The sequence below is a fragment of the Canis aureus genome, chromosome 31 (genome assembly GCF_053574225.1).
Source record: "Canis aureus isolate CA01 chromosome 31, VMU_Caureus_v.1.0, whole genome shotgun sequence".
Lineage (NCBI taxonomy): Eukaryota > Metazoa > Chordata > Mammalia > Carnivora > Canidae > Canis > Canis aureus.
Window position 1 is genome coordinate 41,502,028 of NC_135641.1, and position 19,325 is coordinate 41,521,352.

At 47.4% G+C, this 19,325-nt stretch overlaps 1 protein-coding gene and 1 long non-coding RNA gene across 2 annotated transcripts in view; one reads left to right on the forward strand and one right to left on the reverse strand.

Annotated features, from left to right (window-relative positions):
- Positions 1 to 19,325, reverse strand: part of NCEH1 (neutral cholesterol ester hydrolase 1) — a 60,135-nt gene that overhangs the window by 18,591 nt on the left and 22,219 nt on the right. Inside the window, exon 2 of the mRNA XM_077880352.1 lies at positions 96 to 324. Within this exon, the coding sequence (XP_077736478.1) occupies positions 96 to 324 (229 nt within the window). The remainder of the gene's footprint in view (positions 1 to 95; positions 325 to 19,325) is intronic.
- Positions 4,724 to 9,820, forward strand: LOC144302719 (uncharacterized). The gene is made up of 3 exons (XR_013369745.1): positions 4,724 to 5,244; positions 6,473 to 6,594; positions 9,747 to 9,820. It is a non-coding gene; the product is annotated as an uncharacterized LOC144302719 (long non-coding RNA).

A 19,325-nucleotide genomic window follows, 5' to 3' on the forward strand; every position in this document is an offset into this window, starting at 1 on the left:
CTGACAGGTGGCTGGGGTAGCGGGAAGCCCAAGCATCCCCACGCGACCCGCCACCCCCGCCCCCGCCACCTGGCCCGCGGGTGACCGGGACATACTTGCACTGGCCAGGGCCCAGCCGCCTCCGTGGACGTACACGATGCTGCGCTTCAGAGGCTCTTCTGGCTTTGGGGGGCCTTCAAACACTCGGACCTCCACGCCGTCGAAGGCAGTATCGGTCACCTTCACCCGCGCCGACGAATGTGCGCTTTTCTTGCCAAAAGAAACGATGATAAAGTTCAGGGCGAGCAGATGATGGCTCAGGCCCAGGGAGTGTATGAGGTTGCTCTGCAGGGCGGGGGACAACACGGAGGAGAACATGAGCATGAGCCAGCCTGCTCACCACCAGGCCACACTCCCCCCAAGCACTACGAGCAACTGCCGCCACCCGTCGGCGCCCACCGGCCCCCTTGACACCTAACAAATAGGTTTTTTTTTTTTTTTTTACTTTTTGCCCTCAGTGTTTGCAGCAAAGTAATTTTATACATGAGACTTTGTTTTCTGGGCCAGCGCTGCGAGGGAAGCTGGACGGGTATCCTCAGTCTCACTTTACCAAGACGGTCACCTACGTGACCACGTAGCTGGGTAAGTGGTGGTTTGGGGACTAAAAACTACGAATTGTAAATTTTAGGATTTGGTCCTTGGTTCCCCTTCTCCGTCAGTACCAGCACAGTTTCAATAACGTACTAGGAATGGAGAAAGAATACTTCACTAAATGCAAATAAAAGGCAAGGAAGTTTCACATTTACTCTAAGATTGATTGATTGATTACTTGATTGATTTTTAAAGATTTTACTAATTTATTCATGAGAGACACAGAGAGAGAGGCAGGGACACAGGCCGAGGGAGAAGTAGGCTCCCTGCGGGGGGGGGGGGCCATGTGGGACTCGATCCTTGACCTGGGATCACGCCCTGGGCCCAAGGCAGATGCTCAACCGCTGAGCCACCCAGGCGTCCCTTACTGTAAGTATTTTTAAAGTGTTTTACTGCATATATATTGTGTCTGTTGTTTTGAGAGTGAAGAAAGAAACAGTGTGCAAAAGGCAAAGAACAGAGGTAACTCAGGCCCCAGCACTGAGGAGCAGAGCAGCTCGGACATTACCAGGAGCTTCTCAGAAGGAATATATGGCCTGCCGTCACTTCCCCTTTGAACCTGAGGGCACTGAGCTCTGCATCCAGCGTTTGCAGGAAATCATCTGGGTGGAGAAGGAGCAAAGTAACAAGAGACCCACGTCACCCACCCAGCAAACCCCTGCAGAGTGTATATCTCCCCTCTTTCCACATCTCATACAAGGTCTTCCTATTGAGTACACTTACAAATATAAAACTGACCTCCCTGCACGATGTAATGGCCATGTTTCAGAGCCAGAGAATTGGAAGCTATCTGGCAGCTACTAACTAGTCTAACTAGAGAGGCCTGCAAGTATCAGAGAGTGACTGGAAACTTTCCTGGCACAGGTGCATGAAGCTAGATACCGTATCTCTCAGCGGCTCTCAGACCTAGGGGAGAGGAACAGCTAGAGAGTAACAGTGCCCTTCTAGAAAATATGAAACAGGACAAAGATGAAATATTTAATGCCACCATTACATCAAGGAAACAATATTACTAGTAGCGGGAATCAGGATTATAAGAAGTCTGTGAGGCACGTTTATATGGCTTCCCAGCTTGTACATGGGGCACACTGGTTTGCCTTGGGGAGGAGGGCACAGATGGGGTCTAGTACAGATCCCCTCACCCTGGGGAGCCAGGCTCCTGAGAGCCCTTTACCCCAAGTCCCATATAAAATATTATTGTATACACATCCCGGCCGTGAAAAGAGTCGGAAAGCCCTGCATTATAAAACCCCTGGCCAGCGTTCATGAAACACAAGAACAAGAGGCAATTAATCTAACCTTGAAGAGCTATTCCAGTCACTTCGTTAATATTTGTCTGTTGGCAGGACGCCTGGGTGGCTCAGCAGCTGATTGCCTGCCTTTGGCCCAGGGCGTGACCCCGGGGTCCCAGGATCGAGTCCCACATCGTGCTCCCTGCGTGGAGCCTGCTTCTCCCTCTGCCTGGGTCTCTGCCCCTCTCTGTGTGTGTCTCACAAGAATAAATAAATACATAATCTTTTAAAAAATATATTTGTCTGTTGGCAATATAAGCAGCAGAGCAAATACGTATTAATAAAATAATTCTACTTCTATGTGTCAATTGTCCACTTTACTGGAAAAGTTAAAACAACCGATAACGTGCTTGCTATGAGATAAATGTGTGTGATATGAAGTAGGTTCACACACAGAGAATTCTAACCATTACTTTAACGTCTTTGGTAAATTGGGAAAAGGCAATCCTCATTTGAGTTTTGTGGCAAAATGTCAGTCTTACTGGGGAATATTGATTCCTGCCAGGACATGGCTAAGAATCACTGCATTCACTGAGATTTCTAGAGTTCACACGTGCCCTCGTCAATATCGTTATCAATTAATAGAGAACACAGAGGATCCATTCCATTTCTCACAGAACAAGGGGCTCGACAGGCATGAAATAATGAAATATGAACAAAGCAATAGCAGGCTTCACTCCATTACTTCCCTGGACTATTTTTTTTCCTTTAAGTTAAATGAAGACTATTGAATATTTAAGACAAATTATAGATGAGTTTCTTCAACTATAGGAAAGCTGTAAAACAGATGATTTGCCTTTACAAGACAGATTAGAGAAAATTGTTCATTTTATAGAAAGCCTACGTTGGGTTTCTTTTATGCACTGCATGCCCTGAGCGCATGCAGACTTGACTCAACTCGTCCATGCCGTTCCCCAAATACCTCTGCCCTGTTAAATTATGATCATTCGCACTAACAGAATTTCTGAACAGCTATCTGCATTGTTCACAATACTGCCAGGGTGGCGTGGGAGCAGAAGTGCTCATTCAAGAAGAGATAGTTCATATGGGAAAAATAGATAAGCGAATAAGAGTAAGGAAGGGTCCAAGAGGTGCTAAAATACAGTCATGCTAATGTTTGGAATTGTGTTGCTAAATTCGAGAATGAAAAATAATTGTCCTGCAGAAAATACCCAGATTATTTCAAAATGTGAAAGTGGTGACACACTCAAGCATGAATCTGTCACCAACCTTCTTACAATTTTTATTGTTAATGGTCATTATCACTGTGTGAGTGCCCACAGTGCTAGGGTAGGGTAGTCTTATGCAGGATGGGCCGACATTTGCATGTCTATGTGATATCACATGGCACGATAAAATTGTAACTATTATCTAACTTTTTTTCTCCAATATCTACTGTCTTCCTTAGCTCTTCTCACTGCACCCCTCCAATCTCAAGCTTTCTGAAGTTGTTACCTAAGGGATGGGATATGAGAACAAAGAGCAAAGGAACAGGATTGCCTTCATGCTTTTGACTTTCGAAGCCTATATATCCTTTGGAGAGTTTTAAAAATAGACATTGATTTTGGAAGATCTCATGATGAATAAGAAGTCTCCTAGAATAGAAAATGATTCTCCAGACTAAGTAGTGGGAGATGGGAGGAGAAAATGTTGGAGGTGAAATGAGGAACGTAGGACTTGAGACCTGAAATCCAATCAAAAGAGAACCCTGAGACACAGCAACCCCCAGATATGTCTGTGGAGTCTTGAGAGCAGGAGATATAGGCCCCATGCCCAGACAGAACCTTGGAAGGAGGTAAGACCTTAGGGAAGATTGGCTGCAAGGTGTGTCTAAGAAGATGGGGCCGCAAATGGCCTCTGAGAGTTCCTCAGGCTTCCACTGGTGCAGAAGCAGCTGAATGATTCCATATTCCAACGAAGGCATAAATGTGGCGAGGGCTGCACGAGTGTCTTGCGGATGGACCTGAGATTACCTTTCCATTAGCCTCGGCCCATTATATGCTCTCAAGGGTCCAAGGCAATAGAAGAGGGCATTAATGAATCTGAAGGGCTCTTATAAATTAGAACAAAGGATATTCCAGGGGAAATGTATAGAACTCAAACACCAAAGACCACATGGAACAACGATATGAGCCAAGGATGGGTACCCAGATGGCCTCCCCCACTCATTATGCCTCAACATTGTATAAGACCCCCCTAAAACCTAAAAGTAAGCAGAAATTAGGGGGAATACTTCAATTATCGGACCCAAGTTCTCTCTTAAAAATGCATAGTCAAAATATAGATGAGGTTTTATTTCTTGCACCCTTAAGTTTGTGAAGCGGGATTTAGATCCACCTCAAAAAAACATACTCGAATTAACAAAGTTTCCTGAAACCTCTTTAGAAGTAACTGGAAAATTCCAGCAGCACAAAGAAGCAGGCCAAGTTTTAAGGGCCCCACAGGTTGAGAACTGACCAACTATTGGCCAGCTGAAACACTCTAGGGCAGTGATATGGATCTTCAAAGCTGGCCCCCATAATCACTCCAGGATCTAGGGAGAAATTCTGCTTGAGGAGATGGAAGGGACAAAGGGGGGATCCCTGGGTGGCACAGCGGTTTGGCACCTGCCTTTGGCCCAGGGCGCGATCCTGGAGACCCAGGATCGAATCCCACATCGGGCTCCCAGTGCATGGAGCCTGCTTCTCCCTCTGCCTGTGTCTCTGCCTCTCTCTCTCTCTCTCTCTCTGTGACTATCATAAATAAATTAAAAAAATTAAAAAATTTAAAAAAAAAAAAAAAAAAAAAAAGGAAGGGACAAAGGGTATTACATCAGAGTAGGACCAGACACAACAAAATAGATGGGCCGCTGGCTCCCTACCCAGGTATGATGACCAAAGATCAAAGGACAAGCAAGAATCAAAGGAAGAGAGCAATAGAGAAGTAAGTTGTTATGTTTGTGAATGGGGTTGTTTTCTATTCACTCCTTCAACAGGGGAATTATGAAATCGATTCTGTGGGCAGGGAAGCCTACTCGGGAGGCAGAGACAATGTTCTGGAGCTTTGGAAAATAGAGGAGAACCAAGACTTGTAAATGAATAGCTGATGTGAGTTAGCCAAGCAATATAAGCAGCAAGGGAGATCTAGAAAAGGTTGCATGAGCCAAGAGAAGGAAGAAATTACTTCTATCTGTTCTTCCTGGGATGAAATCCAGTAAGGCTTCCAGTAGCCTAAACTGTGGCTTAATGGAAGAAGAAGCATGAGCAGCAAAGAAAAGGGTTGGAAACCAAGCTGTCAAAGTGTTGGGCAAGGGCTATAATTCAGAGACCTGCAGGAAGAGCTGGTACGTAAGGGAAGTGAAGGCCGGGGGCGGACGGGCGTAAAAGGCTCCATGTGAGAGGCATGCCCAGCGCCAACGTCAGGAGCACAGACTCCAGACCTGGACTGCCTGAGTGAAAAGCCCGGCTGCCCCACTTACCAGTGGTGGGATCTTGGGCAAGTTACTAAACCTCTCTGTGTCTTGATTTCTCTCATCTACAAAACAGAAATCATGAAACTAACGACTTCAACGCATTCTTGTGAAACTTAAAAAAGGTAAAAACACCTAGAACAGCACCTGGCACATACTAAGCCTTCTACGAGTTGGTTATTATTACTAATAGCCCTGATCCAGTAGATCACTGAATGAAGACAGGTGAGCCCACCAGGGTCAGATCGTCCAGGGTTTCCAGGGAAGCTGAGACGATCATTTTCCCCCTTATGTACATTTGTTATTAGGACCACGCTGATTCCCAAGTTCTGGAATTACTATGGATTAAAGAGATGTAAAAGAATTATCTTTTAAAAGGCTCATTTGCATGCTCGTGTCCAAGGGGGAGGGGAAAGCCATAGTACAGTGATACCGATGCCTCAGTAACAGCCTGTGGTCAAATTTCAACATGAACCAACCACATTAAAATACTTAAAACATCTATTGTAACTGACTACCTGCTTCACTTCACATTTGCAAAATGATTCTCCAATTTTACCAGTGACAGCCATTTTATCTTGTCAAAGAGCTTTCAAATTCTCCTATCCAGATTCTGCTCTATTGAGCACCTATTACAGGGAAAAAAAAAAATTATGGAATATCTGCATGAAAATTACGGTCATATTTTTCAAACATTATAAAGTTTGAGTGTATTTTTAAATGCAGACTTTTTCTTATTGCCACACAAATTATATGACTCACACTTAGGCCCACTGTAGGGATCACATGTGATTCACTAATGCAGAAATGTTGTTCTACAAAAAAACCACAATGTCTGTGGCAAGAAGCTACCAAAGGGCAGATAACTATAATTCAAAAAGTATTAATTAGGCACCTACTATATATGTAAACACTGCTACACGTTATAAGAAGGCAAAGGTGGGTGAGAAGTAGTTAAGAATTTAAATCTTGTCTGAATCCCTCCCTTTCCCCCAAATTTCCATTTCTCCTTAAGCTTTCACAGTTCTCTGCACTTTCTCTAAGACTCTAACTCCTCTGATTTTAAAGCCCTGATTCAGATTAATTTTTTTTTAATTTGCAGACAAAACAATACACGTCTGCAGGCCATATCTGGACTGAGGACCAACAGCTACAAGTTCTGATGTAGGGATAACCCTATCTGACTGAAGGTACAGCTGGAAAGATAGTGGCAGATTAATCCTCGTAAGTGTAGCCCCTCGTTGTCAATGGTGAAGCAGCAAAAATTCTTGGGATTTTTTTTTTTTTTTAATGAGACTATACTTTGGGAAGGATTTCACCTGTGGTATATGCAACAGATTGGTGAGAGGAGAGACTGGAGGCAGGGGTAACAACTATAAGAATTTGGCAGTTGCCCAAAGGAGAGAAAAATGAAGGTCGGCCCCAGGAGAATACAGAGATCACTGAGGCAGAGTCGATGGGCCTTGGCAACTGCTCACGGAATGGAGGGACTGGGACCAGGTGGGCAGTCGGGTGGGGTACCTGGAGAAAGAATTCAGAGATATCAGAAGGTCTTCACTTGGGGTATGAGAAACAGACAATATAGGCAGAATGGTCAGGGAAGGTAAGATAAGTTTCATTTCAGAATTATTCCATTTAAAATCAATAGGTAGGGATCCTTGGGTGGCTCAGGGGTTGAGCGTCTGCCTTTGGCTCAGGAAGTGATCCTGGAGTCCTGGGATCAAGTCCCACATCAGGCTTCCTGCATGGAGCCTGCTTCTCCCTCTGCCTGTGTCTCTGCCTCTCTCTCGCTCTCTCTGTGTCTCTCATGAATAAATGAATAAAAACCTTTGAAAAAATAATAAAGTCAATACGTAGATGGGTCGAAAAACGCAGACAGCAAATGTATAATCAGAGATCCAATAAGGTTGGGCTTGGAGGAAGAAGTCAGAAGTAATTTTTAATAACCCAAGCAACACACAAGCATAAGAACATGCTAGATGTTCACAACAGATGATTATGATGGATGCAGAACCTCCAAGAGCAGAGATATGGTACCTTAAAGTGCAAAGGTGTGGGGCCCAGCCTAGAAGAGGAGACAGAGGCTGTCCAAAGAGGCTGCCTGGACACAGTGTGGGCTGGGGTTAAGTGTTAGTGAATGCCCAGGTAGCTGGAGAGGGAGAGGGGGGTGAGAAAAGGCAAGCGGATACTCGTGGTTGTGGGGCAGGTGTTCCACACTTCAGTCTTGTGCCCACCACCCATGCTTTGCTTCCAAAGTGACGCCAAGAGGTGGAAAGGCATCAAAGACTTCTTTCCTATTCCCATCTAGATTACAAGGATGAAAATATTCCTTCCCTTGCTGAGGGCTGGATCTCCATCTCGACCCGACTCTGATGAGAGGACGGGGCTGTCTGAGTACCATTCTAGAAGGCTCTGGGCCTCACAGTAAAGTCTGCCAGAGAGGGAAAGTCAGTTTGCTTAGGGAAAACAGGAATCGTAAAGTTGAATAAAATAAAAGCTGAAACCTTGGGTACACCATCACTGCAAGCGGAGAGTGGGCAGGAGAGACAGAACCAATCTTTAAAAGATCTCTCCACCCTCCCTCTTCTAAAAAGAAGAAGAAGAATGTATTATTAGCATGGCAAGAGAAACAAGAGACTGGAGAAGTTAAGGGGGAAGAAAGTTTCAAGAAAGAGCAAGTTGTTGAATGCCTATAGAGAGGCCAAGTAGGTCATGGGTGTTGGCAGTGTGGTCATGGGATCACTGGTGAACCTATTAAGGCCAGTTTAGTCAGACATATGGGACTGGGAGCCAGACTGTAATGGTTTGCAAAGTGAGTCAAAGTGAAGAAATAGAGATAGTGAAAGTAGAGAGAACTCTCACTGTAGAGATTAGGAAAGCTGTGGGACACCAGGCTGAGGGAGAGTAAAGAAAACCCATTTTGTTTTGCTTTAGATGACAGAGACTTGAGCCTGACTGTAGGGAAAGCGCCCGTGTACAAGGGGAGACAAAAGTGACACAGGAGAAAAGAAAAGCCACGTGATTTGAGACCCTGGCGGAGGAAGAAAGGCTCTGGGAAAGAGATGGGAGGGCTGGACTTGGGGAGGCCGTAGCAGGTGAGCTCACTGTAGGCAGGGAAGGAAGCTGAGATCAATCTCTAGAAGGTGACTTCTGTTGAGACCAGCTGTCTTTACCCTAAAGAACACGGGCACTTTCAAAGCCTGCGCCCTTTGAAGGCAACTCATTACAACGTGGCTCTCAGCCCCGTATCTCTGACAAACTGACCTTATTAGGTTCACCAGTGACCGCCCCCCCCCCGACCTCCCCCTCCTCCCGCCCCTGACAACACCAATGACCTACTTGGCCTCTCTGTGGGCATTTAACAATAATTTACTCTTCCCTGAAACTCTCTTCCCCTTTCATTTTCCAACTATCTTGTCTTGTCTCTCTTGCCATACTAATTCATTATCTCCTTTGGGTTCTTTTACTGATTGTTTCTTCCTCTCCTGTCCACTGGGCCTTGAAGTGACAATGTTCTCCAAGGTTCCATTCTTTATTTTATTCAGCTTTATGATTCCTGCTTTCCCTAAGCAGGTCGATGTAACTATTTTGGCTCAATGTCCAGCATCGGGACGTGCTTAGCAGCAGCTTATTAAATTAGATGGCCCTGACCTCTATCCATACGCTAATGACTTCTAAATTTCTATCTCCAGTCCCGGATCTATCATTCTTCAGCTCCAGATCCGTATTTCCAATCATCTCCAGGATCTAGCCTATAAGCTCTTCAAAATCAACATGTTCTACTTGCCCTTCTCCACTTCCAACTCAGCAACTCAATTAAATTCTCCATTAATAATCTAACCACAAATCTAGCTCCCACGCTGGAGACCTTGATATCTTCTTCAGCTTCTCTCTCCTCTCACAGGATATCCAATCATCAATTCATGGCAATTCCGTCTGCCAACATTTTCTACTCAAAATGTTGCTCTACCTCTAGCCTCTACCCCAGCTTACACTGCTGCCTTCATTACATGCTCATTATTTCCCATATTTGCCTAACTTGAATTCTAGATAACCCCCTTTTCTATTACCTGCTGCATACTGCTGTTAGAGAGCTTACCTTGAAAAGTCAATCACTTTACCTGGCTGTTTAAAAATGCCAACTAAAAATAAATAAATAAGTAAATAAATAAACAAACAAATAAATAAATAAATAAAAAATGCCAACTAACTTCTAGTTTCCTACAGAGAAAAGTCTAAACTTGGTATGCTCTGATCCCGCTGTATGTGCCAACCGCATTTCTCACCAACCTCCACCTTGTATTTTCTAGTTCTCTGGAGTCAAGTGTATTTGAGCATAAGTTGCATAACTTTATTTTTATCTGCTACTCTCTTAGGCAATGCCCTTCGCTGATGTTCTGTACCAGGCCTGAACTTACAAATCAGTTGACATCAGGTCAGTAGCCTGAAATTGGCCGTGATGGGAACATTTACATAATAGAAATCAACAATAGCTATAAATCAGGGTCTCCCCACTTCCTGCCCCTCCCATCCCATGGACAGCACGCCCCTACCTCTACTTCACCCCTCCTCTTTCCTTACTCATTCAGAGCATAGCAGATAGTGTTTTATGGTGTGGACTATGAGGTCAGTTGGCCAAGGCTCAATCCTAGTTCTGACACTTACTAATTGGGTGATTCTGAGCAATTCACCTCTGCCTGACTCAGTTTCTTTACCCATAAAATTGGAGAGATCATAATATCTACTTTATAGCGCTTTTTAAAGGATACCTGGCATAACATTTAGAATGTAAGTGCTCATAATGTTACCTCTTTTTATGCGCTTATGTCAGGCCCTCATAGCATTTTCGTCTGCCATATAATGGAGTCTTGCTACATTAGCTGGGAAGAGCCAGGCTAAGTCACCAGCTGCATGTTCCTAAACCTAGTGATATACGACATCAAGGTAGCAGAGCTCTTTAACTGATACCAACCCCATCTTCGAGGCTTCCTCAGAAGAAAAAGCTGTGAAAAATCAGCTTTCATTATCCCTGCCTTGAAATTTGTTACGAAGGACAGAAAGGGTAAGGAAAAATCATTGAGAAGAAAGAGCACAGACTTTGCAGAGAGACAAGTTCAGGCTCTATCATTTATTAGCTACACGACCTACGCAAGCTTCCTAAGTTCTCTGGGCCCCAGTTTCTCAGATAAAAGAGGGAAAAACTGCACATGAGGGGTAAATCCACACTAATTGTTCTCTCTCTCTTTCCCGAGGTCCTGAATTGACAGAAGCTCTGCTCAGGCCTTTGGCAGATCCCCATCTGGTTAGGGATCCTTCCAACACCTGTCCTTCCTCTCTTATTTCCTGAGTATTATCTTTGTAAAAAAAAAAAAAAAAAAATCTTTGGTCTCACACTCTGAGAGTAAGCACAGATCAAAAGGGTTCAGTTTGGGGACACCTGGTGGCTCAGCGGTTGCGCGTCTGCCTTCAGCCCAGGGCGTGACCCCGGGGTCCTGGGATCGAGTCCCGCATCGGGCTCCCTGCAGGGAGCCTGCTTCTCCCTCTACCTGTGGCTCTGCCTCTTTCTCTCTCTCTCTCTGTATTTCTCTTTCTCTGTGTCTCTCATTAATTAAAAAAAAAAAAAAAAAGTTCAGGTTGGGGCACAGTCGCACACTCTCCATAAAGTACCCGAGAGAATTATTATGGCAACCTGTGAAACACAAATATAATTATATAAGAGTAGGATCCTCTGATGCGATTGCTCTATTAGAAAATTTCAGATTGGTTTAGCCACATATCCAAGGATTTCAGGACAAGCTACAAAGCAGACCTGAGGAGAATCTCACTGCCATTGGATCAGCAAAGGTAACCTAGAACTGCGGGATGACCTTCACCTTGTTCTCTCACTTGCACAGTTGCAATTCAATCTGGGGGAGCACAAGGACAGGCTCATCTCTCTCCAGTTGCTAAAACTTTTTATTTTTTTACTATGACCCAGAAGACAAGTAGCTCGACATTGCCAAGGTGCTGGCTTAGCTCCAAATGCCTTCTGCGTTCTATCAGGGGACAGCAAGGGGCATGGTGGCTCCTATGTGCCGATATTTGCTCTCTGCCAGTCACTGTTCTCAGTGTTTGGGGGAGTCTCAGAACAAGCGCGGTTCAGGGAATCACCCAAGGTCACACAGGCAAGACGTGGTGGGCTGGGTGTGAACCAAACATTCTGCTTCCAGAACTCTTAACCATCACCCTCAACTGACACTCAGGAGTCAATGTAGTTTCCAACCTGTATCATAAAACTGGAAGATTTTACACCTGGAATGAACATTTAGCCTCCCACATTCTACAAAGGGAAGCTCAGCCCTGGAAAGGAGAGGATACGTGACTCGCCCAGGATCAGCTGCTCCAGCACAGCCCAGCCTTGACCACTTGGCTCAAAGAGGCGCCCTCCATCTCCCCCTTTCCTCCAGCTCTTCTCACCAGCATCTTTTTCTCTCTGGGAACCTCTTTCTGGGTCCTGTTCCCAGCTCACTCTTCTCCATACACACACCCATGACAGTTGATAACGAGACTTTAAAAAATTACTTGGGAGTTCTTTTTTTATTTACATTTCTGTTATCTATGAAGCAATAAGTAATTGTGATCTCCTTGGGACAGACGAGGTCTGAGTCTTGGGGATCAAATTTTATTTTCTGGTGCCCCATGTACAGCTGGTCATAAACAAATGTCCTTCGTGAGGCTCGTTGAGCTGCTAAAAGCCTCCCTTGACTGCCAGGACAAGAAGCGTTTGTTTTCATCTGAGCGTTCCAAATAGCAGCTGACTAAGGACAGCACAAAAGAATTAAACTTCACAACAAAACCTCCCGGACTCCCTTCCGCTATATGACAATTCAGAGCTTGCCCACTCACGCCCCCTGCCTGGACTACGATAATTCAGAAGTTGGGGTTATCTGCTTTATGTAGATTGTGGGAAGCAGCAGATTAGATGTGACCTTTGAAAACTGTTTCTTAACTGGCACATAAATCCAAAAAATAAAAAGCAAATGATTTTAATTTTTATTTATTTATGATAGTCATACACAGAGAGAGAGAGAGGGGCAGAGACACAGGCAGAGGGAGAAGCAGGCTCCATGCACCGGGAGCCCGACGTGGGATTCGATCCCGGGTCTCCAGGATCGTGCCCTGGGCCAAAGGCAGGCGCCAAACCACTGCGCCACCCAAGGATCCCCAAGCAAATGATTTTTATAGACATCTACAGACGTCTGAAGGGCTAGATTCAGATGATGATTAGAATAAGACCCCCCTGAGTACATTCAGAATGTGATTATAATTAATCAATGCATGCTATATGAAACATGTAATAAATTATAAAAAAAATCATAGGACTCTTTTGTACAGTGCTTTCCGTGTGAACTTTCACCAGTTTGACTCTCAACAAGGGCCTGTGAACTAGGAAGAGCAGGTATTACATGCATTATATGCTCATTTGAGGCTTAAAGAAGTTAAATGCCTTGCCCAGGATCATAAAGCTCAAAGTGACAAAGCGAGTACTGGAAGCCAAAAGCCCAACCGACCGACCCGTCACGCTCATGTCAATACTCAGAGCTCAGATGAAAATCACTGACCGAACCATTATTTGAATCAGCAGAGCCTCTCCCGTCACACAAGTTTTGAACACCTAAGAGTGGAAGGTTTAAAATCAGCGTGGAGAAGGGAAGTAGGTCATGAAATGCATCCCAAACTCCACTCTGCCAGAGGCATATTTGCCAGCAGATCTGCTAGGCTGATTCGCAGGACCAGTTTGCCAACATAAACGGTGCCTAAGAAAACTAATAGTACAAAAGCTTCACTGCAACTGGAATTTCTATAGCCGGCAGTTTCAAGTTCATGTAGTTTCGCCATTCCTTGGCGCATCGGTCCCAGAGGCTCCAGAAGGAAGGCACAGGCCATGGTGATGGAATCTGGAGTCCCTAAAAATGAAGGTTTTTACCTCTGCCCCAGGAGAGGCTTCTCATTTTAACAGACTCAGGAAACAGAATAAAAAATGTACTCCTTGGGGATCTCTGGGTGGCTCAGCGGTTTGGCGCCTGCCTTCTACCCAGGGCGTGGTCCTGGAGACCCGGGATCGAGTCCCATGTCGGGCTCCCTGCATGGAGCCTGCTTCTCCCTCTGCCTGTGTCTCTGCCTCTCTCTCTCTGTGTGTGTGTCTCTCATGAATAAATAAATAAAATCTTTTTTAAAAAAAGTACTCCTTACAAACATTTAGTCAAGATCCACAATTACCATGAACAATCTAATGTGTTCAACAGCTAATATCTTAAGCTTAAATAAAAATTATCTATACACCAGATAACTATATTGCCCTCCTGGGGTGAATCTGCAGGTTAGGCATCCCACTACATGGAAAAGGGCATGGGTCTATTTTTCATCCACTTGTTCAACAAACATCTGAATGTGTATTGTGTGTCAGACACCAAGACTAGTAGAGCGATAAGGGGAAGTACAGGATAGGTTCCATCCTTAAGAAGGGGACACCGTATCACGTGGATACACACAGTGCAAGGCAGTAGTGTGACCAATACCAGGGATACATACGCAGGGAAGAGAAGTTTAACACTTTCTACCCAGAGGAGCTTTTAAGGTGTTCACGGCATTGGTGACACTAGAGCTGTGTCTCTAAGAGGCACAGGAGAAAAGGGGGAGAAGGGCATTCCAACAGCGGAGCAATACGGTAACACACAAAGGTACAAAGAGCAAGGCGTATTGGAAAGTTGGGATGGGCTCCTGTTCCGTGGCCCTAAGAAGAATGGGGTTGGCACTGCATTTTGAGGTACTGAAATAGCCTTAATTTGATGATTGTGCATCTGGTCTTTATGGTACTTTTTAAGAACATCTGTTCCCCACCCCCTCCTATCCCCAGGGAAGGCGAGTATAGCTCCACTAACCGAGGTCGCTCCCAGCTGAGGAGACAAAAGGCCTTTGGCTCACCAATAGCTTAGCAAATTGTTCATTTTAAAAATCCACCTGTTTGGGGAAGGTTGTTAAGAACTAGTCATATCCCTTATCTCTGTTATCACCATTGAGCAATCCTACAAGTTGTCTAACCCGAGGCTATTCCAAGGGTGGTCCACAGACCGGCAGCATCGGAAGGTAAATTCTTGGGCTCCAACTCTGCCTGTGGAATTGGTATCTCTGGGGGTGGGACTTAGGAAGCTCGCCAGGGGGCTCCTTTTCACCTTAAAGTTGAGAAATACTGGTCTAGTTCAAAGTATGAAACAGTATTTCATCAAACAAGTTTTGTTTGTTGGCTTTTTTAATGTCAGCTCGACACCCGAAGCAGGGCTTGAAGCCACAACCCTGAGACCAGGAGTGCCCCGCTGTCCTGACTGAGCCCGCCAGGTGCCCCTAGACCGTCTTCTTGTCTTTATAGGTGATGGCTGAGCAGGTGTGGGAGCGTGTGGCCAAGGGCAGGGCTTGCAGGGCTTGCAGGGCTTAGGGCAAGGCCGCGCACAAGGCCTGAAGGGGCGCGCCGGCCCCCTCCGAATGATCCCCTCCGAATTCCTACTTATCCGTCCAGACACCTGCTCTGTTTAGTCCCCGCCCCGCCCCGCCCCGCCCCTGCTCCCGGAGAACCGACGGGCTCCGCCCAGACACCTTGAGGCTGGGCCCCTGGGAGCAGGAACCCACCGCAGCCCTGGGCGAGCGCGGGCACCCAGGGGAGCAGGTGTCCCGGAGGGGGACGGCGGGGGGGGGGTCGGCCCTGGGGGCGGGGGGGGCGGCGGGGACAGGGGGCGGGGGGGGCAGGGGCTGGGGCAGAGGGCAGGGCGCAGGGGGCAGGGTCTGGGGCGCCCGGGGCCGGAGGCAGGGGCCAGGGCGCAGGGGGCTGGGGGGTTGGGCAGGGGCCCGGGGGCGGGGCGCAGGGAGTGGAGCCAGGGGGCAGGTGGGGGGGGAGGGGGCGCCCAGCGGCCGGGATGCAGGGGGCTGGAGGGGGCAGGGGCCGAGGCACTGGGAGTGGTTCCAGGGTGCAGGTGCCGGGGCACAGGGGGTGGTTCCAGGGGGCAGGTGCCGGGGCGCAGGGGGTGGTTCCAGGGAGCAGGTGAGGGGTGGGGAGAGGCCGGGGCGCAGGGGCAGGGGTGCAGAGGCAGGGGGTGGAGCCAGAGGGCAGGTGCCAGGGGTTGGGGGGGGGTAGGGGGGCAGGGGGTGGAGCCAGGGGGCAGGTGCGGGGGGTGGTGGCGCCCAGGGACCGGGGTGCAGGGGGCTGGGGGGCAGGGGGCCGGGGGCGGGGCGCAGGGGCAGGGTCCTGGGGCAGAGGGCCGGGCGCAAGGGCTGGCGCAGGGGGTGGAGCCAGGGGGCAGGTGCCAGGGGCCGGAGGCAAAGTGTCGGGGAGCAGGGGGTGGAGCCAGGGGGCACGGGCGGGGGTGCAGGGGGCTGGGGGGTGAGCAGGGGGCAGATGCGGGGGGGGGGGGACCGGGGCGCAGGGGGTGGTTCCAGGGGGCAGGTGCGGGGGGAAGGGGGCGCCCAGGGGCCGGGGTGCAGGGGGCTGGGGGGGCAGGGGCCGGGGGTGGGGCGCAGGGGGTGGAGCCAGGGGGCAGGTGCAGGGCGGAGGGGGGGCGGCCGGGGCGCAGGGGCAGGGGCGCAGAGGCAGGGGCTGGAGCCAGGGGTCGGGGATGGGGGGTGGGGGGGGAAGGGCCGGGGAGCAGGGGGTGGAGCCAGGGGGCAGGTGCGGGGGAGGGAGGGGGTCCGGGGCGCAGGGCCAGGGGCGCAGAGGCAGGGGCTGGAGCCAGGGGGCAGATGCCAGGGGTCGGGGATAGGGGGCCGGGGGCAAAGGGCCAGGGAGCAGGGGGTGGAGCCAGGGTGCAGGTGCGGGGGGGCGGGGCCGCAGGTTGGGGGCGGCGGGGGGCAGGCGCCGAGGCCCGGGCGCAGGGGGCCCACGGGGAGGAGAGGAGGCAGGGCTGAGGGGGCGGGTGCCGCCCTGCAGGGTCTCAAGACCCAGCGAAGAGAAGGCAGAAACTGAAAAGGACAAAGAACATGAAAAAAAAAAAAAAAGAAGAACCGCCCACTGAAATATTTAAAAAGATTGTTGGACTTTAAAATAACAATAAATATAACAATGTGATATGAACAATAAATATAATAGCAAAATAACAAGGTGACCTTATTCTGACACTGCTGAATCATACTAAAGACAAGCAATCAGATCCTGGCCAGCCCGTTAGTTTCAAATTTGGTTTTCATTTTGAACACAATATACCCAAAGGTGTTAAAGAGGAGTTAAACTTGAGACTGTGTTTTTCGTGATCTCCTCTATGAGGATTGAAAATTGGGGCTTATAGGGGCGCCTGGGTGGCTCAATCGGTTGGGTGTCTCCCTTCTGCTTGGGTAATGGTGCCCGGGTCCCAGGGCCCTGGGGTCCACCGATGTCGGGGGGCCTCCCGCATCTGGGTCCCTACTGGGTGGGTCTGCTTCTCCCTCTCCCTCAGCCCCTCCTCTCTGCTTGTGCTCTCTCTCTCTCTCTCTCTCAAATAAATAAATACAACCTTTAAAAAAAAAAAAAGGAAAAAAGAAAATTGGGGCTTATAAAAGTTGTCACGTAGGTAGGAAGTGAAGAATTTCATTTTGAAGCCCTTTCACTGTGCTATCACACTACACATGGAACACCCAAGCCCAAACTGAACATTTCCTCAATGCTCAATTTTTCAACTCTTTTAGCCCTGAAATTTCCTAATGCAGAGAAAGCATGGACTCAAGAAAACTGCTCTTGTTTGCAACCCAGAGACCATCACCTTCACCCTTCAGGAGAGAGGAAGCCTGTGTTGGCCATCAGGACACTATTGTTAACGGGGTCAGGAAAACCACCAAATCCAGGAGTGTGCCCCAGCCTCCAGCTCAGAAGTAGAAAAGGTGTAACTGTGTTCGCATTAGTTGTGCCTTCATCATCTTCCTATGTAAATATAAGATGGTACAGAAGTTAAGGATTTTGGGGAAGAATATATTTAATATAAAGGCAGTGAGTTCCTCTGTGGGTTCTGAGTTGTGTGTGACCCAGCAATTTATAAAGAACTGTGAGGTTATTTACCACTGTGATGTCAATAAAATCTAGTCTGAGCAAACATTTTCCTCCTCTCATGCAGCACAGTAGACAAATAAGGTGACTAAGCAGATTTTCTTTCTGGTAAAACTTTGCTGAAAGTTACCATTTTATGATTCTTTGAACTTAAAATGAATAGAATCATTAGAAACGAATGAGGGAGTTAACGTTTGCATAAGCAAAAGGTCTTTGTTGGAAGCTCGATACACAGCCGCACAGGTCATAAGGATAATAATGATGCATTTGTTCACAGCTTCATCCTCCACACTCAGTACACTGGCTGGCAGAGAGCGTGTGTGCAACAAACACTTGTGGGATGAATGAGTGTCCGGAATCACGCTTAAAAGTATACGTTTCACGCTTGAAAATGAAATGCTTCCCATACATCCGAGACTCTTTACTGAGACGTGTATTACTGTGTCTTGCAATCTTGAAATTACTAAAACTTATTTCCCCTCAGTAAACACCCAAGAAAGTCAAATCTAGAAAATATCACAAGACTACACACAAAATTGGAAACTGTTCACCAGGGTGCAATACCCAGGTACTCTTATTAACCAAAAAACCTATACATCTGGGGAAGCTAATCCATTAAATCAACTTGTTAGAGCAGTTAATGATAATTCAGTTGAGATGTCTGGGGGCTTTGAGTGGGAAATTAAGCCATGTTACCCTAAGAAATCAACCAAATACCTTCTAGTCCGTGTGCAATGCTATAGGGAAATCCCAGTAGCTGGAACCCACAGTTTCACAGAGTCCCATTAAAGATTTATCCTCCAGGAGCCTGTAACATACCTCTCGTGACCTAGTTCTCTCTAATCTAGGTCTCAGCCCTCTTTTGCTCATACATCTTTCCTCACCAATCCCTTTCTGGAGGACTCAATCCTTACTATCTTAAATGAGATGCAAATAAAAAGTACAAATTTAAAACCTAAAAGGCCTACCTATATATAGTCTCTCTTCTTTGTACACTCGGGAAACTGATGCCCAGAGAGGTGAGCTGAGAAACTGCCAGTCATCCAGCTACTGAAATGTTTGAACTAGACCCCCCAGGTCAGCGGACCTTCCTATTGATTTTTTTTTTCCTTACATCTCTGTTGAAAAAAGTTCCATTGATCTCAGAAAGCTTCTGAGACACTAAAATTGCTTAACTCTAGGCTTATTTTTTTTGCTATCATTCTACCCTCCACTTTACTGTTCCACCTGCCCCCCCCCCCCCCCAGAGCAAGAGCTGGAGTATCCAGGTTTCAACAGCATCTCCCTAAATCCTCACCATCTGCAATCTCTTTAGCAGTGTCTGGCGACCTGATCCCCTCTTTGACATCTCTGGCCTCCCTACTTAGTATTAGAACGGTAGAGCTGAAAGGAAAACTGCTAAGCGCCTTCTCCCAAGCTACATTCTAGAAAACAGCTCCTCGAGGAGAGAATTTTGCCCAGAGAGCAAAGAATGAAGGATCCTGTGATGCTGTGATTAAATAGCCTTGGGAAACACTACATATCAGTTCTTCTCAGAGATTTACAACGCACGACGGCTTTTTAAGACAAGCCCCCGAAGTAGATGAGAAATTTATTGAACCCTGCTTACTCTTTAACCTCCGGACACCTATTCATCTCCCTCAAAAGTGGTTTGGGACGGCCTTACCTAGTCCAGCCCTGTTGTTTTACAAATCAAAACTGAATTTGGATGGTTTACCAGGATCTCCCTCTATTTGGGGACCGAACCAGGGCTCCAATCCAGCTCTGAGTCCCAGGCAGGGCCTACTCTCTAAGAATTATTCTAAGTATTATTTCTCCTCTGCTGGATCCTATTCTTTCTGGTCTTCAGGATGTCTAGCGGCCAACGCTCTGCTGGGGATAGACTACAAATGTTCACATGGTCTTTCTATGGGGG